The 22,854-nt window shown below is 37.0% G+C and overlaps 1 protein-coding gene and 2 long non-coding RNA genes across 4 annotated transcripts; 1 reads left to right on the top strand and 2 right to left on the bottom strand.

Moving 5' to 3' along the window:
• Positions 1 to 34: 34 nt before the first annotated feature.
• On the bottom strand, positions 35 to 2,417 carry LOC147486306 (uncharacterized). 2 transcript variants are annotated; one of them, XR_015202366.1, is made up of 4 exons: positions 1,450 to 2,417; positions 1,295 to 1,367; positions 1,101 to 1,149; positions 35 to 303 (listed from the first exon to the last, which is right to left on the bottom strand). It is a non-coding gene; the product is annotated as an uncharacterized LOC147486306 (long non-coding RNA). The 2 variants fall into 2 exon arrangements; XR_015202365.1 differs by having other exon boundaries at positions 1,616 to 2,417.
• A 3,421-nt stretch (positions 2,418 to 5,838) lies between these two features.
• Positions 5,839 to 8,433, top strand: SBPASE (sedoheptulose-bisphosphatase). Its single transcript, XM_086572998.1, has 8 exons — positions 5,839 to 6,162; positions 6,320 to 6,439; positions 6,675 to 6,860; positions 6,987 to 7,068; positions 7,195 to 7,416; positions 7,511 to 7,611; positions 7,693 to 7,764; positions 7,935 to 8,433. The coding sequence occupies exons 1-8, from the start codon at positions 6,049 to 6,051 to the stop codon at positions 8,214 to 8,216; spliced, it is 1,179 nt and encodes a 392-aa protein (XP_086429124.1). The 5' UTR covers positions 5,839 to 6,048; the 3' UTR covers positions 8,217 to 8,433.
• Positions 8,434 to 9,003: 570 nt separating this feature from the next.
• On the bottom strand, positions 9,004 to 12,587 carry LOC147486304 (uncharacterized). The gene is made up of 2 exons (XR_015202364.1): positions 12,383 to 12,587; positions 9,004 to 9,417 (listed from the first exon to the last, which is right to left on the bottom strand). It is a non-coding gene; the product is annotated as an uncharacterized LOC147486304 (long non-coding RNA).
• Between the last annotated feature and the right edge of the window lie 10,267 nt (positions 12,588 to 22,854).

The following is a 22,854-nucleotide window of genomic DNA, read 5'->3' as shown; positions in this document are numbered from 1 at the left end:
GAACACACTTGTTGTATAAAATAGTATGTATCTAAACATAATTGTTGTTATGTGTCAACACGGAAATTAAGAAGTTTTTTGCCAGTTCTAGTTTCTATTGCATGTCTCTGCCAAAGGGGGTTTCGGAGACAACCAGCACAAAGGACTGCTAAACAAAGGAACCAAAAAGCACTAAAGTGAATCGTAGTTAAAACAAGCAAGATAAATTACATACCAGCACATGCAATCCGAGTTGAGCAAAAATATAATATAAAACCCATGAATCTACCTTGTCGATTCTCACGCCAGTTTAAGAACTCCAAACTAGAGAAAAAAAAACTACTATAGTGAACAGATGAAATAAAAAGCGCATTCCATTTTGTGCATGACAAAACCAACACCACCAACGATCGATGAACAAGCACATAAAATAGCGACTTAATATCTTAGAGGAGAGTGCCTTAAATACTTAATATGGGTGTATATCAGGACATATGAAATCACACTTTTCACCCTAAAACTATAGTGAACAGATGAAACGTTTACCTTCTGTTCTGCAAGAAAACGTTTAACTCTAAATTGACTAGCCTTGAAAAAAAAAATATTGAAATCTGATGAGTCAAGGACTAATATGATATGACCTTTATATCAATACCCATAGTTCTCTTTGTAATTATGAGGCATGTCCTGATCAATGTCCATATTGTAATAAGGAGAGATGAAATGCCACCATATTATTAAGGTTGGACAACACTATTACATATAAACTTTAAAAATGATAAACAATAAACAAGTAGAGCTAGTACACATATGGCAAAATTAATCCAAAGCACCAATTATGTACACTAAGAAATCAATATTATCAATCAACCATAGAAACTAAGTGAACATGCACAATCTTAATTAAAATTTAAGTCAAACTTTTTGTACATAGAAATCACAGGTGGTGAGAAAAGAACCTTGAGTTGTTCTCTAACAAGGTACTCATACTTATAAATAGAGGGGATATCTAATAACATGGGGATCAAAGGATTGCAAAAAAATCAAACTAAAATGCTTCCTTTTGTGTATATCAAGCTCAACAATAGCAAGACTAACTTGAATATGGAGAAATTTCGTACCTTGTAGTCTGCAAACAAACCCTAAAGTTTGGAATCCTCTTGCAAAATCCTAAAACAGAAATTTTGAAAGAAATTAATGAATAACCAAGAGATAAATAATTAATTCCCCACTATATACACAACAGATGGTATGCTTGGAGAAGACGATTAATGTCCCATGGTAATTAATGTCATGTCAAGTATCATCACCTCACCTTCACCTTCGAGAGAAAAAGAAGAGTGAACAGCTGGGAAAAATTGATGAAGGCAATGAAGCCTTAAATATGCCTGCAAAAGGAAAAATGACACGAGATGAAGAACCCTCACAATGAAAAAAAAAATTGTACTTCCAAATTCCTATCTTCATCACCTTTCATTTTTTTTTGGTGAGTCGCCTAGCCTTTCATGACGTTTAGAAAGTAGAACAAGCAACCTTGAGAGTCTTCTAAAGACTGAACGAGCAGCCCAAGCAGAGGCAAACAAGAATGTGTACTAGTGTCACACAAATGGATTCAATCCACAAATCCGATCCTTACCTGGGGTAGCAATGTAGAGTGGTAATGCCTCGGCCAAATCTCCGCCCTCCCATTCTTCTTATTAAGTAGAAGAAGCATTATCCCACATAATTTCTATTTGGTAACCTACATGACACCACAATAGGATGTGAACAGGTGAGACCCCCAAATGAAATGAAACAAGAAACAAAATCATATTTGCCGTTATATCACTTAGACTTAATTATATGAACACATTATATATGTTAGTATAGTTTAAAGATCAACGAATTGTAGCAAATGTTAAAATAATTAGACCAACATTCATGCATGCCTTGTATAATCTCTAATCTTTAAGCTGGGGATAGAAGACACATATATAGATCTAAAAGACTTCATGAACTTAAATGCTATAAAATGAAATTCTACAGAGAAGGATAACCATGAATTAAATGATTAAAGACACTAGCCTATTGAATCACTCACACACAATTTCCTATTAAATAGATAACAACTTGTATACTATCGTACTCTTGGCCGGAGAGGTTTGTTGACAGATCGAAGTCATGTGAGTGGAGGGCGACATGGGGTGGAATGACAAACGAAAATAAGCCAGTCCTCGGAACTTATTTGTTGTTGTTCATAAACAAAACATATTAACAACTCAACTTTATCCGGACTTCACTTAGAAGCGGAACTTCCATCAACATTTGCAGGACCAGGACATCTCAATTGCTTTAGCTATACTATGAGCAATTGCTTGAGATTCCGCAACATAGCAAGTATCTACACCAATACCTCCTATGTATACACCAACAACATCCCCATCACTCTTCCTAAAGACTGCCCCAACCCGAATTCCCCTGGATTTCCATGAGGATCCATCCATCAGATTGGCTTTGATTACTCCCCGCAGGTGGAGCATTCCAAAGAGCACTCTATGATCTTAGGGGCTCTTCGAAGTTTTATTCAAGTCCGAAAGCATGAAGGTAGCAAGATCCTATGTAGAGTTGTCCAGTGGTGTCTACTAACCTCAAAACTCTATGCACTAACTTTCTAACTCAGATAAAGAAGGAGAAACTTGCCGCTCCACCATCATAGAGAATTTTCTTCCCTCGTTCTTCAAATAGCTACTAAGCTTGAGACTGCAGAGCTTTTCCAAAGGTCTTGAATGAGAGCGGCTCCATCTTTCTTCCTTCTAATTGGTAAGAAAGAAAAACAGAAAAATGACTCCTTGGCCCGAAAAAAGGCTTTTGTTTCTACCGCACAATGGTGTCAAAAGTTGTATCCGATGGAGCCTACTTGCCCAATGCCATAAGTCCTAAAGGCTCTATCCAAAGGCAATGGCAAAGATCCTCCAGCTTAATATCTCAGAATAGTCTTACCCTCTTGCTTATAGGTCATTTAGTTCAATTCGAAGTTTCTAGAATAGGTGGTAGGTAGGGAAACTTGCACTCTGGTCGAGGTCTCTAGGTCGAAGGATATCATGGCGGTATTCAAGGTTTGCGAAAAGTAGCCGCTCTAATAGGAAGAAGTACCATCCGAAAACCCATGCTTCGGGCTTGACTTCACCATTAAAGAAATAGTGTTTTCGTGGCACCGGCTTAACTTAAATAAAAAGGGTTTATTGTTGGGTTGGCGTGTATCTTGTGGATCTCCACGATCTTCTGCAATCCTTTACTTGGCGACGATTGAGCAAGAGGAGAAGGAACGAATGACCGATAAGGGAGAGAGAGGAGGCGCTTGGGTGAGAGAGCCGGGAATAGATTGATCGGTTATGTTATGGAAGGACCAAGGGCAACAAGTTTCACTAAGTACCCCCTCCTTGATTGATGAGATGCATAGGTCGTAGGTTGGGTGCAAGATTTCACCATTTCTTCATCGAAAGCATAAGGTGGAATGCAAAATGAGACTATGAAATAAAGAAAAATCTAAGGTAGTATAGCTAACGACTATGCCTTTATGGTACCGCTGGCTTACCTTTTCTTTGGTTGAACTACCTCCGCCGCTTTCCCGATCTCTTTTTGTCGTCACCGCTTAACACATGCCGCTTGCCTTGCCCGTGAACTCCGCCTTTGTTTTAGCTTCCCACTTTATATGATATTGCTTTTAATAGTAACTACCATGTATTGGTGGACCGACTCGTTCAACTGCTTCGACAACATTGTAGCCCTATCTATCCACCTCTCTAGCCAAAATAAGGGCTTTCAAGCCAAGCCCTGGATGCAATTTCCCCTTCTTTCCTCCCCAATCGAATCTGAATAAGATCAAAGAGCGAAGTTAGAAGATACTATTTTGACTGAAAAAAATAAACCACTTGTTAACATTCTTACCACTTTCCTCATTGCTCTTCAATGGGACAAGTGCCATCGTCATTCGTATGTAAAGCAACATACAAGAGTGTTCTAGTAACAAGAGTGTTAGGATTCTTTTCTTTTTGAAATATCAGAAGAAACAATCTATGTTACATACACAATATGACCACCCAACCAAATTGGAAAAAGCTCACTCCACTTGCTAAAACACCTGCACACACCTAGCACCAACCCACACACATGCGCACAGATAAAATAACATTGCAACACGCGCACACACCCATCAATAATGTTTAAGAGAAGTGTTGATGAGAAAGTTAAACATTCAATCAATATATAGAAAAGAACAAAGAAAGTTAACAGTCCATCAATATATTGTTCTTCTTCAAGGACACTGCTAAGTGTTAAGGTCAGGACCACTAGTCAAGAGTTCCAACAATGAGAAAATTAAGGTCCTAATGGTAGCAACCCATTCGACATATATATTATGTATATATAAAGAATTTCTGGGTGCAAACAAAAAAAATGGGAACAATCCCATCAACGTTTTTTTTTATCACCCCAAGTGCCACTCATATAGTCAATATGTGTTTAACCTCTTACTCTAACAACCCCACTTAACAAAATCAAATAAATTGATAGGACTGTAATGTTCCAGAAAATACAGAAACATTAACCACAAGAATCACAAAAAGAAAGCTTTTTTAGCAAATAATAAAATCAAATTTTGACAAATGAATTTTTTTTATAAAACAAAACTAATTTACGACTGAAAAGTGAACAACATTAACAAGTGAACAACAATAACAACAATATTTGTCACCAATAACAACTAAGATCTAGCAACTCTAACAATCAACACTAAGTAATTCAATATCAATCAGATTAATCTAACTGAAAACCCAAAAATAGATCGTACTCATTAATGAAAAGTAAACCCAAAAATAGATGAGTACTTCATACTCATCAATGAAAAATCGAAATTACAAAACCCCATGATAGATTCAAAGAAACCCCATTGAATCCACAATAATAATAAAACAAGAAGAATGAAAAAAGAGAAAAATTTACCTCGATTTGGAGAAGGAACTTTGATTTGAGTGAACTCGCAAAAGAAATTTACCCATTTCAGTTTAACAAACAAATATCGGACTAAAAACTCAAACTTGAAGCTTTATAGCATTGACTAAATATTATAGTTTTGGGGGGAGGGAGGGAGAGAGAGCTTACAATTTCACAAGAGAGATCTTGACTCAAAACAAAACTTTACGGCTTGTGTTAGAACTTAGAAGTCACCTTTTTTTTTTTTTTTTATCTCTTCTATTTCCACTAGGGTTTCTAACCGATATAATGATATGAAGAAGTGAAAAACTACCTATATGGAAGTTCTTGAAAATTCCAACACTACTGCTACCATCGTGGATGCACTACACTAAAGCTCGTCCTATATTTTACCTTATGCCAATATACGACGGGCTTAGGCCATATAGGACGGTTCTTGCAGTCCTAAATTAAAGACGGTCAACACAGTCCTAACAAGGTGTCGTTATTAACCAATTCTGGTGTAGTGAAAAAAGCAAAACAAATTTAGGCTATTGGTCAAACCACTACCCACAACAGTAAGCCCAAGCCTAAGTCTGAATCCTACCTGATGTGGTGGATAACCAATGTGGAACTATCTAGTATGCACTCAAGTGGAGAGAACAATCTCCTCCACTTTGCAAACACACTAATATTTATAAATACACAAGAGATTCCAACAGAAATATGATTACTACTCTCAGCACCATGCTGTATGAATATAGAAGAGTGTAAGGTTTAAGTTTTAAACTAACCTACGTATGCAACAATGCAAGGCGTTTATTCAGTGACATAATTTGGGCGTACACCATATCTCGTATTTTTAAAGTGTGAGCCACATAAATTGAATGATGTGAATCAGTCTTACCCATACAACTTTATCATCTTATGCCATATGGCAAAATCCGAGCAGCATATCTTCTATCCTAATAAGCTACTTCCATTCATGTCCAACTGATAACAAATTGCAACACATAATACACTACTCTTTCCTTTAGCAAGAGAAGAAGACTTGCATTTGATTATCGAAAAAAAAAAAAAAGGACTTGCATTTGAAATTTCTTAAAATTTTGTACAAACATGGAAGCCAGTATTACATGTTATGCACGCGGCGCGTTTCTTCCTAATGCGTCTTCTCAAAGCTCGACCGCAATGGCACCGCCACCTTATAGCATTCGGTCATTTAGTACTCGAGTATGAATTACATTTGCTGAATCTTTTTTCTGGCTTTTTGAGATTTCCATATTCTACGTACATCTTTCGACTATACAACTATACTGTAGTACTCTACCATAGGAGTACCGAGTACAATCAGTAGATGACGTTTTAGAAATATGATTTGTTTTTGTAGAGTCTAAAATCGAGCTCCATCTTTGGTGAATCATTGCGAACAACGTCAAAATCATCTCTAAAGGTTTCAAAGACAAAGAACTCTTCACTTGTGACTAAATGCGAGATTGGTGATAGCCTGGTAAGTCTCATATATTAGTAGTCGGTTTTAGCATATCATGGGCTACCTATACGCATATCTGCATAATTAAACAGGGACTTGGACAAGCTTGCTGCTCAACTTTCTGGTTGCCAATTTAAATATGTTGTGGTATTCACTATTGACGAAGGAGAAATGATAATAGTGTAACTTGTTCGTATAGTAGCTTAGTTTTTGAGAAAAGAGGAGTGAATTTAATGGAAGAGTGAATTGTTAGGAGGAATTCCTTGCAAAAGCAACCCCAGACAAGGGACTGGTAAGGGTGTTGATGTGCATGAGTGAAGCAATAAGGACAATAGCGTTCAAAGTGAGGACTGCATCTTGTGGTGGTACTGCTTGCATTAATTCATTTGGAGATGAACAACTAGCAGTCGACATGCTTGCAGACAAGCTTCTCTTTGAGGTATACTACAGCACCATATCTTGGTTTCCTTTTCTTGTCCAGCTTTCCGAGTGATATGACCTCAAATATGTGTTAAGATTATATTTGATGCTTAGAATCTTAAGGTCTATGGTCTTTGATCCTTAGGCCTTGAGGCACTCGCACTTCTGCAAGTACGCTTGTTCTGAGGAAGTCCCTGAGCTACAAGACATGGAAGGCCCCGTTGAAGGTTCATACGTTAAACTATATTGACTCTCTATATAATATTTCCCAATGGACAATCAGAACAATAGGAAAGAGGAATAATGCAAATTATTTCGTGTTGCTTATCTGTTGGAAATTGGACTATCAACAGGTGGATTTAGTGTTGCCTTTGATCCGCTTGACGGATCTAGCATTGTCGATACAAATTTTACTGTGGGTACCATTTTTGGAGTTTGGCCTGGAGATAAGTTAACTGGTGTAACTGGAAGAGATCAAGTTGCTGCAGCCATGGGGATCTATGGTCCACGTACAACTTATGTTCTTGCTGTCAAAGGCTTCCCAGGGACACATGAGTTCCTTCTTCTTGATGAAGGTACAATCACTTTGTACATTATTATATTATGTTGAAGCTCATTTCATTTTATCTTTTCGCAACGCAACAACTCATCTATGCTTGGATTGGCTAGGGAAATGGCAACATGTTAAAGAGACTACAGAGATTGGAGAAGGGAAGATGTTCTCCCCTGGAAATTTAAGAGCTACTTTCGATAATGCAGACTACGATAAGGTCATTTTGTTCCTCCATTGTAAGGATATAGACAAGAAAATCTTTCCATTTGGACTAACTTTATATTTCTTCTCCCAATAGTTGATCAACTACTATGTGAGAGAAAAGTACACATTGCGTTACACAGGAGGCATGGTGCCGGATGTCAACCAGGTAAAAATACAATTTAGCAGTTTCTTAAAAGTGACGAATGCAGCAATATGAACCGAGTAAATTGCAGATATCTGTTTACTCTGTATAAACCATATATTGGTACTTCATTGGTCGGAAGTTAGTGGTGTTTGGGTAAACATACGTAATGACACCTTTTGTGTGCTCTACAGATCATTGTAAAAGAAAAAGGCGTCTTTACAAATGTAATATCTCCAACCACCAAAGCTAAGCTGAGGCTGTTGTTTGAGGTAGCTCCATTGGGGTTCTTGATTGAGCAAGCTGGAGGCTACAGTAGTGATGGAACGAAATCTGTGCTTGACAAAGAGATCCAGCAACTGGATGAGCGAACCCAAGTTGCTTACGGGTCCAAGAATGAGATCATTCGGTTCGAAGAAACACTATACGGGTCCTCCAGACTCAAGTCTGCTGAACCTGTTGGAGCTGCTGCTTAAGCAACCTCCCTTTGTTTCTAAGCACTAGAGTTTCATAGGAGGGTTGTATTACAGTGCTGAACCATTTGAGCCTTATGCAGAGAATCACATACAAATGTCAAGATGTAAGGGTCAGAGAAACAACAAATTGCTCATATTTTGTAAAATTTACTCGAACTAAACTTTCTGTCTTTTCTTGACACCACCTTAAGTCAAACAATAATTACCTTCGCATCTAGACTTCAACGAACCCCAGAAGTATGTCGCTATTTCTTGCCTTGTCATTTTGGCTTTGCACAACTTTTCTGCTTAGGTCTTTCAAGTCACAGTGATCTTCGAGACTTGCCTTGTGTTTGGTGACTTTGGTCTATCAGCAAAATTAGATGATATATTTTTGGAAAATTTCAGGTCAATGTAAGAAGGTGTCATGATGGCATATGATCTTAGGATGATATCAGTTATTGGTTAATGTCAGAATTTCTTTCAGGTCTGCGGACTGATAATTCCCTTAAATATGTTTCTGAATCACATCCCTCAAGGATGCACAGTGCCATAACAACTACTTGGAAGTGTCTAAGAATACAGTACCAACATTTACTCCATTTTCAGCTGACAAGGTTCCAAGCATAAGCATCCATAAAAGACTCAGTATAAATGTTTCGCACTTTGGAAAATTTGATTTAAGCAGTAAAATAATCGCGAATGGAAAAACTTAGCTATTACTTTTACATAGGAGAGTCCAACCACGCTATGAAGCAGCAGAAATTATTAACCACGAAAGCAGCAAATGTGCTTATGAGCCAAGAAGTAACTTAAAATTTAATTATTTTACTATTTCTTTCTCAAAAGGTAAAATCATTGCAGAAAATAGTTGCAGTTGCAGAACAATTCAGTACAAACTGAAACTCTTAAAACAGCAGAGATGTGAAGTCTTGTAAGTCGTCTAGAGCTTATAACATTGGAACAACATACCAACTATCAAAAGTAAAAAATACTCCTTACTTTATCTTTGCCTCAATAAACAGCACATGACGTCTCACGCGAGGATCATATTTTCGAATCTCAAGCTTCTCTGTCATCTTTTGAGGATTCTTACGCTTCATGTCTAGTTTTTGGGGACTTTTGTGCGTAACATAAAAAAATCCGGTCCCTGCAGTAGAAACGAGCCTGATGAGCATTGACTTCCCCATCAAAGCTCCTAAATCGAGAAACTCAGCGAAATCTGCAAAACTAATTATGTTGTTACCAAGGTGAAGTGATGCAGTTTTGGGCTGCCTGAAAGTAAATAATTAGGAGTATAACAGTCATAAACATGCTTTTGATAGTTTCAACAGCTTAGCAAAGATAATTTGTTGTAGATTTACAGTGTGTAGTCTCACACCACAAAACACATCAGAATACCAAGCAGAAGTAAACAAGAAACTTGCACTAAGGAGAATTTGCATCATGACATGACTACTGAGATATGCCCTTCTTAATTTTGAGCCTAGCATTTGGTATGCACTAGCTAGCATAAAATCAAAATGCCTTCATACCAAGGAGTAAATTGTCTCTAGTAATTCCAGCTCTTCCATAACTGATCCTGAATTCAGTAGCTACCATCTCGTTATCAGATATGATAACCTGACAGACTCGATGGTACTAGAAAACAGTCCAAATACATCGACTTGCTCATATAGAACAATTTTGAGAACATGATAAAGGAAGCAAAAAGCAGAAATAGGTAGACTAAGAATTCACAGCTATGTAATGTATACATTACGTATGCAACAATCTTACCTGCAAGGGTTAACGGTCTAAGCTCTGATTTTACAATTAAATCTTAATTTGGGATGCTAAGTTCTCGACTTTCTTTAAATTACTCACACATTTGCAAAAATTCCTCAGAATGAAAAGCTTCATCAACTGATGTCAGTCCAATACTTTTATCCGCATAGAGATCTTCATCGGGTGCTAAGTTCTTCTAACAGGAAATGATTAGAAAAACTAGTTCTACATTATTTCAGATTATAATTAAAATTCAGTGTGAGGAACAAACACATTGTTCACTTCAATTATATAGTATTATATTAAATAAAAGATTATCCCAAAATTGCAACACAACTGTCGCTCCCATTGCAACACAACTGTTGCTCCCAACTCCTTAAGCTTCTCAATAATACGATTACCTTCCTCCTTTGTAACCCCTTTCTTCAACACAACTGGCACTTTCTCCAACAAATCCTTGGCTTCCTTCAACCCCAAATCCGTAAAAGTTTGCACTTCCTTAATTATCTTTATTTTTGCAGCAGTATCAAATTTCTCCAACTTTATTTCGAAAGCTGTCTGCTCAGCCTTTGATTCTTCTGCAGCAGATCCACCCCCTGTCACTGCAGATCCCGAGGAATCAAGCCCGGAGATAGCCGGTCCATACTGATTCAACCCAAGTTTGAGCCTGTAGAGAATTTGGTAATCAGCTCGCCTGCAATCCTTCCAAGCTTCATCGTCCGAGTCTCTGTTGCTGTGGCGGTGCAGAGAGACCGCTGGAGGGTCTTGCTATTATAAAAGGTTTCCTTCTAATGAGGTAGAAATTAGGATTTTAGGGGTCATGGAGGATACCTGTTTTCAGAAACAAGCGGAAAACAAAGTTTGATCTTACTTTTTCATAAACCTATATCATATAAAACAGAATCTAGGACATCACAAGATTTGCAGTAATTTTCTAAATCCAATTTAAGCTTCGAACACAAGATACTACCAACTTACCAAGTGGCAAGTACAAGCATAAGTTTCTCACAGATAACAACCAAGGCAGCTTACCTCATCACAGACTATTGAAAGAAGCCCTTATGTTTCCTTTCCATTTCTAGGTAAGACAGACATCCGGAATGCGCCAACTAGCATAAAACTTGTACATGAACACAAAAAACATATACCAATGTGGCAATAATGGCCAACTCTATACAAATTCAAGGCATGGAAAGGCCAGGTTTTTGCATCCTATCCTGTTTGGCTAGGGAAGCCTTGACCAACTACAAACATCACTCCGCTAAGAACCGTATAAGGCTTCTTAATGGAACCTGACACATTCAATATCATTGTCATCAAGATGGAGATGCATCTATCATCAAATAGTATTGAGATATAGATTTCATACTGAACCAATGAACCATACATATGACCAGCCAATGCTTCTCAATAGTCCGTTCTGTCAAGGAGCGGAAAGGTAATTAGAACCTCGAGTCCCCCGCCCACCATGCTTACGACCTTCTCGTCCCCCCTCTAACAACATTGACCAATTTGTAGTCCTTAATATTCACATATCACTATACAGTGACTTAGTAGTACCAAACCATTTTGATCCAGCTTATAGGTCTCCTGTCTCCCATCCAGTGACTCAAACCTTAGATGTGGGGTTGGTTTCCGATACATAGTGTCAAGTAACCAGCCAATAAACCTCGAAAGCCCCAGCTGTCAAGGAGTGGACCACAAATTTACTTATTACGCTTTGTAATCTGGAGTTTGTACAATCAATCCGACACGACTTAGATATATCAGCTATGTAGTTTAGAAAGCTTTCTCTAGAACAAAAACACATCATCACCTTTTTGCGTCCAAACCTCTCTTCAGCATTTACCCTTTTCTCCAAGTAACTTGATCTTAGTCATCTCTATGATTAAATCTTGGCCATTTCTCTCACACTAATGCATGAATTGTCTGGAAAACCAAAGAGTGATAGCTCAGCTCTTCCATTCACTACTACAACTAGAGTTTTGTTATCAGGATAACCTGATATACCAAACAGCACCGAAAGGGTGGCCACATACAGCAAGTTTAATTTACTTAATAGTAAAAGATTTCACAATTTTCCTTTGTAAAAACTAGTGTAAGCTTCCAAACTCAACGTCCTCGTCGGCCTACTCTAACTAGCCTTGTTTACCTCTTCGACGACTCCACTCACCTATCAGTATTCAATGACAAAACACCATGCCTATACATAGTATCAATGCCTTTTAATCTAGCTTCCATATACTAATAGTACCCCGAGCTTTCAAGAAAAAAATGCCCCATTCAACATACTACAGCAGCAAAAATCAGTTTAAAAAAATCTCATAAATGACATATATAAACTTAGCAAAAACACATGAGATACATCATTAAATTTGAGGTGTATAATAAAAAAAACAGTAAAGGGAAAATGATTTTACCTCAAAAGGGAAGTGATCTTTCTTCTTCTGTGAACCAAAGTCGGTAAAACTTTTAGGTGATAATACTAGAGGTCGGGGACTCGAATCCCGCCAACATCAAAGAGTTAAAGAGTTACTGATCTCATTTTAAAAAAAAAAATGTTTCTTCTGTGAAACGAGAGAGTTTTTTATGGGTTCCGATATATCGAATATATCGAAATCTCCCAGTTCGACATTCCAGACTCGTACGTTATCTAGAGTCTAGAATGTGCTGCTTGGAGGTTCGTCAAATTATTAGTATTAGCCAAGGCCCCAAATATCGCGGATATATCTGATATATTATCGATATATATCGTTTTTTTATACACCGACATAAATATATTTGATATATCTCAACCGAATATTGATTTTTTTCCTGATATATATCGTAATTTCCGATATAACGATATATATCAACCGATGTATATGATATATCCGATATAAATTGTTGACTTTGACCAAATATTGTTGATTTTGATCAATATATTGACGATATTTCCGATATATCAACATACAAAATAAAATTTTGACTGGTCAACAAAAAAATAAATATCTCCAATATTTTCAATATATATCGGTTTTGGGTACATCAAAATATTCACCAAATTCGATATTTTGAGCCTTGGTATTAGCATTTCACAATATCATTCTCTACACTTGGGCACTTGGCCTTGTCAAGGCCCCAAAAGGGTGCCTAAGTGTGTGAACTGTTTTCCAAGAAGCTAGTCATTCACATTTGACCTGAAAGTTCGTTTAAATATGTTGTGAAGAATTGACCATGAAACTTATTGTAAAATAAATCGGCTAGTCTTGCTTTAAACTCCCAAAGTAGTAATTAATCTCAACCATAGTACAAAATATCTCTATATATCGCGATATTTGGGGATATCTATCCAGATTTTAGAGAAAGATATATAAATATCACTATATGTTTAGAGATATATACGACTGCAAATATCGGTGATATTTCAACGATATTTGCGATATTTATAGATATTTTGCGATATTTAGAGATATTTGGCGATATTTTGTGTATGTAACTATTTTATTTAATATTTACCATTATATTTCAAATAAATATAAAAATGTATCATGATATATCAAGAAATATCCATAATATCCACGATATTTGTTGATATTTTGGATATATCTACGATATTTGTATGTGAAACAATGTCAGATATCCCTAAAGAGAGGGATATATCCACGATACATATCTAGAAATTGAATATTGATAAATACCCATATCTTGATATTTTGTACTATGATCTCAACACAATCGTATGAGGAACATATTTTCTTGGTACTGATCGTCTGGTAATCCTGTAAATCTGTAATATTCAAAACTAGTTGCAAGTCATTATGCGGAAACTTTATTGTTGGAACCCACTCATAAAGGACTTCTGAAAGAAGTCTCATCTTTGTGATTCACTTGGGTAGTTGGGTGTGAAATTGTTAAGTTGTATGTAGAACCATGTTCCTTTGATCAAAGTCACTAATCTTTGTTGAGTTAGCTATGAAGACTAAAGAACTCTCTCCGATCCTAGCTTTTTTCTTTCTCAACCTCAGCACTCTTATCTATCTATATCTTTATCTAATAAAGAGGCTTGGTATGGGGGCCGCAGGGCCCTATCCGGTGGCTACTATTGTATTTCACAAATTGTGACATGGCAGATCCAAAGTCTTATAGGGTATGTGCAGTTTACAATGTTAATTTGAAAGAGTACTGGATCATTGTTGATTTGGTCAACAATGGCTATTTTGTGGGCTGGGCTTTTATCATTCGGTTAGTTGGGGTTCTTTTGGGCCTAGTTTGAAACAGTGTCGTGGGTACGGACTATGTACTAGTATCATATAAAACTGAACAAAAGGAGAAAAGCAACAATTAATGTTTCGGCAGTAACCTGCTTCAACACAACGAGAGTAAATGATAAAGAATGCACTAATAAACAGAGAAAATTGATATTGGGGAGATGAAACTGAACCAAGATAATGGCTGCCTACATACCCAATATCTACTCTCTAGGAATTAAGTTTCAACGTAGTTCCTTGTTGTCAGAGAGAATGTTTTTTTATAAATTGGTAGAGATTGAGTCCTAAGATTACTGTTCGGCAGTAACCTGCTTCAACACAACGAGAGCAAATGATAAAGAATGCACTAATAAACAGAGAAAATTGATGTTGGGGAGATGAAACTGAACCAAGATAATAACTGCCTACGTACCCAAGATCTACTCTCTAGGGATCAAGTATCAACGTAGTTCCTTGTTGTCAGAGAGAATGTTTTTTATGAATTGGCAGAGATTGAGTCCTAAGAGTACTGTGTTTGTTTGTCAAAAGAATTATTATCTCTTTGAACTTTTATCCTTATATTTCTACAATAATGAATCTGGACATATTTTTAAATAGACCAATTATTGGGTGTAGCTAGGATTAAGGCCTTGGGCTTAATTGATTTGGGCTGGATCTGTGGGCTTAATGAGCCACAAAGTGGGGGTCTATACATCGCCATCTCTTTGGTGGATGGGCAAAGCCCATGTGGCAAAGAAGTTAATATAGAAAAAAAAAAATAGAAGAACACCGATTTAAAAGAAAAAAAAATAGAATAAATGTTACCAAGTATTGGCGTGCGTAATCTTATTGTCAAAGGCGACAGTAGGCGATGACAGGAGACGAAAATTATTGGCAGAAATTATTAGCGAAAATTATTAGCAGAAGATATTAGCGAAAAAATTATCGGCGGGAAGTTATTTCTTGGAAAGTGCGAAAATTATTAACGAAAATTATTGGCGAAATAATTGGCGAAAATAATTGGTGGAAGTTATTGGCAGAAATTATGGTCGGAAATAATTGGCGAAATTTTTTGGCGAAAGTTATTGGCGAAAGTTATTGGCGGAAACAATTGACAAAATTTTTTGGCGGAAGTTATTGGCGAAAATTATGGGCGGAAATAATTGGCGAAATTTTTTGGCGGAAGTTATTAGCGAATTATGGGCAGAAATAATTGGCGAAAATTATGGGCAGAAATAATTGGCAAAATTTTTTGGCGGAAGTTATTGGCGAAAATTATTGGCGAAAATAATTAGCGAAAATAATTAGCAAAAATAATTGGCGGAAATAATTAGCGAAAGTTTGTATATGGATACTGTTAAAAGTTGCTCTGAAAGGTGTGCCTTTTCCAGAGGGAAAGTAATAGAACATTTTTAAAAGTAGGAAAAATAATACCAACCTTTAATGGAAATGCAACATCACTTCTTGTTTTTGATCATGTGTTGTTTGCTGCATGTTGATAGGTAATATTGATAGAAAAATATGATGGCGATATAATGGGGGAATGCAGACGCCCCCAATATAAAATTAGTGTAAGAAAGTATAAGTCTCGCCCCCATTGTTGTCATTGAAAAAACTAAGGCAAAGGGGTCACGGTGGTCCTTAATTAGTTATTCAGGTGTAACAACACATGCACCAAATGTGAGGTAAGGTCTGGAATTTTTCGCAGGTGCAAGATTGTCATTCTTGCACTTGGACCAAACTAAAACACAATGTCGTTGCCTTAGTAGTGGAATTCACACGGATATTAAAATTTGAGAGTATTCCAATAACCGTACTGAGCAAGAATAGTCATCTTATTGACTCAGATTTTCTTCAAACAGGCATGAATGCGACATACTTGGACCGAAGAAGGCATAATATGGATGACCTCTTTGAAATTAATGCCAATGAATGACAATATTGCTGAAAGGAGGAGTACATAAGAATAGAGTAATATAAGAAAGGACAACCAAACATATGTGAATGGAAATTAAATGTCTTTATTGATAGATAACATGTAAAAATGTAAAAGAACTTCATAACGGTATGGTAAAAAATTTCGTTTGAGTCTATTTCAACAGCAACTATCGAGATGTACTGGAAATCAGCTATGTGGATGAAACTGATTCAGCACCATATTCAAGGTTGAAAGGTGATAACGCAGTTGAATACTTCGGCGTTGTACTATAAGCCTGGAAAATTACAGGTAACGCCTTTACCCAATTTCCCCTTGAGAAACGACAAAGCTCTTCATACCCGTGACCATTATTTGTGGAAGTTACATCAAAGGGACTTTGTGTTAAGCGGGGTGAAATCCATTTCATCCAGAAGATTTAAACAAATAGACGCCCCGGTCGAGCCTATGTGGAGGATGACACCTGCCATTATCTCTTACAAGAGTTGGAGATTTTAGGCGATACACATGTTCGGGTCCAACTGGAGATTGCCTTTTTCTTTTCATGTAACCAGCCTATCTAAGTCGGTAGCTTGTCTGGGATCGTGGTCTTCCTTCTAGTTGCTTCTGTGAGACCTTCCTTCCCTATCGGATCAAACCTGTATAGGATGATGATTTTCCTTAGGTCAATGAGGTAGGCCTTCCCTGTCAAGTCGGTCTCGTTTAGGATATTGATCTTCCTTATATTTTCTTCCGTGACTCATTCTTTCCCTGTCTGGTCAGACCTGTCTGGGATGACAATTTTTCTCAAATCTACGAGATCGGCCTTCCCTGTCAGGTTGGTCCGGTCTGGGATGACGGTGTTCCTTATACTTTCTTCCGTGACACCTTCTTTCCTTGTCTGGTCGGACCTATCTAGGATGGCGATTTTCCTCAAATCTGCGAGGTTGGCCTTCCCTGTCAGGTCTGTCCGGTCTAGGATGATGGTCTTCTTTATAGTTTTTTCTGTGATGCTATGTTTTTTTTGTTAGGTTGGACCTATCTGAAATGGCGATTTTCCTCAAATCAGCGAGGTCGGCCTTCCCTGTTAGGTCGGATCTGTCTGGGATGTCGGTCTTCCCTGTCAGGCCAAACCTGTCTGGATGACATTTTTTCGTAACTTATCAAGTACCCTTCCTTGACCATCAAATTTTAAATTTTGACATCCCTTGACTCTCTATCGTTAAGTTCTTTTGCAATCAACTATTTCAATTGTTGTTTCGTCAGAGTTAAAGTATTTGCTCGAACAGCTAGACGCCCTCGGTCGTGCCCATGTGGAGAAGGATACCTTTCATTGTCTCTTATTGGAGTTAGAGATCTATGGCGGTACGCACATATAGCTCCGACCGGTGATTGTCTTTCTCTATTCCTGTAACAAGCCTGTCTAGGCCAGTAGTCACCCTTGGCAGGATGGTCGATATAATTATACCGCTCTTCCATGTTTTGTTGCTCTTGTCTATGATGAGACATGTCTAGGGTAATAGTTATCCCTGCCAATCTGAATCTCCCCATAAGTTCGGGTAATAGGGTCATTACTCTTAGAGCATGCACTGTTGATTGTGCTTGAGAAGTAGCACGTTGTTGAAGATTAGAAGTGGATCTTCAAGATGGTCCCATACACTGGAATGGCCTGCATCCCTGCGTGGTTGTCTTGATGTAGTTGAATTGACAACATCGTCCACCAGCCTTTGTCTCTTTGTGAGCTTCTTTCTCAAGTTCCTATTCAAAATATTGACTCATCATAACTCACGCTCAACTGTATTAGGGGTGTATTGGCTGTTACCATCACCTGTTTCGTTAGTTGGTGTGAGAGTAATGTCCACGTCCATATCCATGTCAATTGAAGGATCAACATAGACAGACGGTGGACCACGTAGAAGATTACCTATTTGTAGGTTTTCTTATTGCAAGACTGCTAGGGGGTGGCGGCGGCGGCAAAGGCGAGGAGGTGGCGGCGGTGCTCCAGTTGGATGTTGAAAATTAATCCTACCACTAGGAGCAACTCAATTGTTCAACGGTTCTTGCATTGGCCGAGTTGAATTTCGAGGGTTGTGATTCCTATTGGTAGGAGGAATATGTTGATAGTTCAGTCTGTTTCTTGTGTTTACCATCTTGATTGCTTCACATAATAATTGATTCTAAAAAACCCACAGACGGCGCCAATTATGTTTCGGCAGTAACGTGCTTCAACACAACGAGAGCAAATGATAAAGAATGCATAAATAAACAGAGGAAATTGATGTTGGGGGAGATAAAACTGAACCAAGATAATAACTGCCTACGTACCCAAGATCTACTCTCTAGGGATCAAGTTTCAACATAGTTCTTTGTTGTTAGAGAGAATGTTTTTTATGAATTGGTAAAGATTGAGTCCTAAGAGTACTGTGTTTGTTTTTCAAAAGAATTGTTATCTCTTTGAACTTTTATCCTTATATTTCTATAATAATGAACCTGGACATATTCTTAAATTGACCAGTTATTGGGTGTAACTAGGATTAAGCCCTTGAAAGTTCCTATTACCTGAAAGTTCCTGTCCACAAAAACTCCTAGCGAACATAAATCAAACACTATTTTCCATATTCAGAATCAAAGGTAAAGCTTTCTTTCATCTTCGTTTTCTAATAATCTTTTTCATTTTATCATCTTTTTGTAAATTTAAGTCTATAATTTTCCTACAGTTATGTCTTCTTGCCTTTTGATGCAGTTTGAACTTAACAATTGCTTTGGGGATTGTTTCGGTTCTTTTCGTTTAAAATTTTAAGGTACATTCTTCTATACCCTTTTGATATTTTTGGGATCTCAAGTTGTAGTTCCATGATATAATTGCGTCCAATTCGTTGATTTAGAGAAGATGTTTGATGGTGAGATGCTTAGTAGAATAAGCACTTTCTATCGTCATCTTAGCCCAAGTTATTCAAGCATCTTCAATTCGTTTCCTAATTTTAGGTTTCAATATGTTTTCTTCTTCACCCATTTCTATATGTTCCTTTTTGCTTTCCATTCGAAGTTCTCTTGCAATTGAGGGAGTCATACAAAGCCATTCTTTGAAGGAAGAAAGTATAATGAGCATTCCAATACTTTGGGCGTTATTCAGTTAATTTGCTTCAAGCAAAGCCAAAAGGCTTTTCTGTCGGGTCTGATTGTCCTTTAACGTGCTATAAATAATTCTAAATGTGTTTGGCATGGGTTGCCTTAAGGGTAACTCGAATCAGATCAATGTATTATATTTTAGCCTTCTTTGAATGTGTTGGTTGTTTTAGTTAACATTTTTTTTTGTGGAAATAATTGTTGCTTACTGTAACTTTACCTGATTCCGATGTACGTCTCTTGCAGGTAGCTTCACATTTTGAGAAAAAGAATTTCAATTGCTACATTTGGGTACACCTCTTTCTCTTTCTCAAATATATTTATCGACTAATATCTTGGGCTCATCTATATCATACCCGACGTTAATCTATCAACTTTTGTTTTCATTGATTAGTTATAATGATCTTTTAAGAATTTCATCAACAAAGCTATACTCTGTCAGTTTCTTCATTTTGGTTTGGTGCTTAATTGGTTTAAAGTATCTACTACTCCCTTTTCGACAGGATCCCGTTAGTGATGGCAAACAAAGTTCAGGATATCACAAAAAAGGACTGTGAGATTAGCTTTGTCACTCTCAGGTTTGCTATCTAAGGGGCTATAACTTCTGCATGTACGAATTATGCCCAACTTAAGGTACTTATCTTGGATTCTTAGCAATTTTGTTGTATTTTATTTTGTACAACTTACCTGAAAGTTTTGTGCAAGATGACCTAGAATGCATACTCTGTTGTAGGCATCTACAATTCTACTTATCGACTACATTTGCAATGTTTGCAAAGCCGTAAAAGTACAAAAGTTTGGATTAGAACTTCTGTTCGGAGGACTGTTTCATGGTTTTAGATTAGAAGGCCCTTAACCAAATATCACCATCTTGGTAAAAATATTAATGAAAACTTTGTATCCATTGTCATATATCTTGACTACTATCATGATCTAATTTTGTACTGAGCTGCTATCTGGATGTTTAAGTGAGAAATTCCATTTATACTTGATGGGTTAGTTAATGGATATTACTTATGTCCTCTGTCCAGGGTTTATAGGCTACATACGTAAGAGAATGCATGTTTATTTTTACCCACATTCACTATCACATTTCGGTGTTGAGTGTTTGTGCCCACGAGTCTATGGTCACGCACACATTTTCGTTTAGCGATGCTTAATTGGTAGGAGATATGCATTACATTCTAATAAGTTCTTCAGTAGCGTGAAGCATTTCCTTATCATTTTATCAAGATTGTACAACAACTCAGATGCTCTTTGCCACTGCGCTGCTTTTGAGCACTAGACTCCCAGTGACAGGCATATATGGTTCAAGCCCTCAATCGGGTCACAAAAAGGCGTCGACATTGTTATGGACCTAGAGTGAGTTGTCTCTGTTAGAGCGTTTTAGAAGCTCCCTAGGACACATACAATTATAGGACAAAGAGGTTAATTCCAATTAGTATCCTACATCCATGATCTCTGAAATGGTTCATACCTCATTCATGAATCAATTTTGCGCTCGTTCATGTTATAGGACTGATTGTACATTGTATCTTGATTACTTTTTGGTGTTATGTGGCATTCAATTAGCATTTGGGCATCTTTTCGATCAGAAATAACATATTGTTGTGCTATATTTGTAGTATACAAACTCCTCCATATTAGGCACTAGAGCTTTCTACCTAGGAGGATTATATTAAGCGGAAGAGCTTGGGTGGGAATGAATTGAAGTTGAGAAAATATTTAAAGTAGGCATAGCATTTCAATTACAATTGCTTCCGTGTTTTACAGCATGTCCTTATTGTTGTTGATAAAACTTCCAACGTATTCAAGGAATGGACTAGAATGTATGCATACTAAATGCAATGACTCATCATTGTTTCACTTGGAGGTGTGGATGGATCAGACAATTACAACCACTTTAAGAAACTATACAATGGTTAGAAACCACTTGCTTAGTAGTTGAATTATATTGTTTGCAGATAGGAGTGATGTGGAGAATGTGAAGAAAATGATTGCTGAGCTGAAGCAAGCGAGGGTATGCCAGGTATACCTTTCTGTATAAGACCTTCATAAAGCTTATGTCAAGGCCAAAACCAATGTTCTAAAAAATGATAGGCGGTAGTCGGACGGTAGGGGAGCGCCTAGCACCTAACCCTTCTAGGCGGCGCCTAGACGGGCTAGGCGCTAGACGGTTTTATTTAATTAATTAATTATTTATTATATATATATATATATATATATATATATATATATATATATATATATATATATATATTTTATTATTTTTTCTCTGGATAGAACAGGTTATTTGATACGTGGCAAGACTTAGCTTGATATCAAAGTTGTTGGAATTGAAAAGGCGAAACGAAATGGAAAAATGGGTCGCCGTTTTTCTTCTTTCTTCCATCTGTTTCTCTTGGTTGAAGTGATTGTTTTTTATGTAATTGTATTGTATTGTAAACTGCATGAATTGATTGCAATGGGATGAACTACTTTTAATGAAATCAATATTTTCCTTTTGCCAGTTGAATTCCACATGAATGCCTCGTCTGTATTCACAAAACACATACCAATTCCCACTGAAATACATAGAGTCTACCACCTGAAACTAACAAACATCATAAATTGAATACTTCATTCAAATTGTACATAGACTCATAGAGTCTACCTTCTGAAATACTCAAATAGTCAAATAAACTTGGCAAAACAGAGTAACATACCAAATTAACAGAAAATACACTTAGCAAAACAAATGTTGTTTTTGATCTAGTATCTTTCATGGACTTGCAGTAAGTAGTGTTTTAACGAAAGGGTGGAAATATTCCACTATTTGTCTAACTACTCTTCCTCTCCATATCTCTCTAACGCGATCTCTTCATCGAATTCAAACTCATAGTCCTGTTCTCCTTCATCCTCGGTGTCCTCATCTGATACAAAATCCTCTTCATGGAGCTCTCTAACTTCAATATTTCTAGCACTTCTTCAAGGCTCTAAGACATCATCCGCTCCGGATGCTTCTCCAACCATTCCCCAAACCGGGTGCAATTTCTTCATCATCATCATCCCCACCATTAACAATCCATCCTTCTGCGGTACTCGCTTCACTAGCTAGTAGTACATCTACCTCTTTTTCCTTTTGCCTTCTATTCTTGTTGATGATCCTAGCATTGAATTGGACATAGACTAGATTGTTCAATCTCTCTGTATATTGTATATTCCTTTTCTTTGTATGTATCTACATAAAAGAGAAGTTTGAAAAAATGTTAGTACACTTTTAAGTGATCCAATTAGTTAACCACACGTCCACACTATATATGTCATAGTCAGTACATACCCCCTCAAAAGTGCTCTAATTTCTCTCGCATCCCGATGAGCTAGTAGTCAATGAGAGTATCTTTGAAGCCATTTTTTGCAAGTTAGGTGTAAGAGTGTCATACTTGGACCACCATCCAACTAGTCAGTAGATAAGCACACACAATATATATATATATATATAACACAAGTTAGTATTAATTAATAATTTAATAACACATAATGCAAATGAATAACTAGGCAATACTATTTAGATAAGCATAATAACATATAGTTTTACACTCTTAGGGTCTTACATGGATCATAATTATCATCATTTTTGGCA

This window comes from Coptis chinensis, chromosome 7, assembly GCF_015680905.1.
Source record: "Coptis chinensis isolate HL-2020 chromosome 7, ASM1568090v1, whole genome shotgun sequence".
NCBI classification, from domain to species: domain Eukaryota; kingdom Viridiplantae; phylum Streptophyta; class Magnoliopsida; order Ranunculales; family Ranunculaceae; genus Coptis; species Coptis chinensis.
This window is presented reverse-complemented; position numbering and strand designations above follow the sequence as displayed.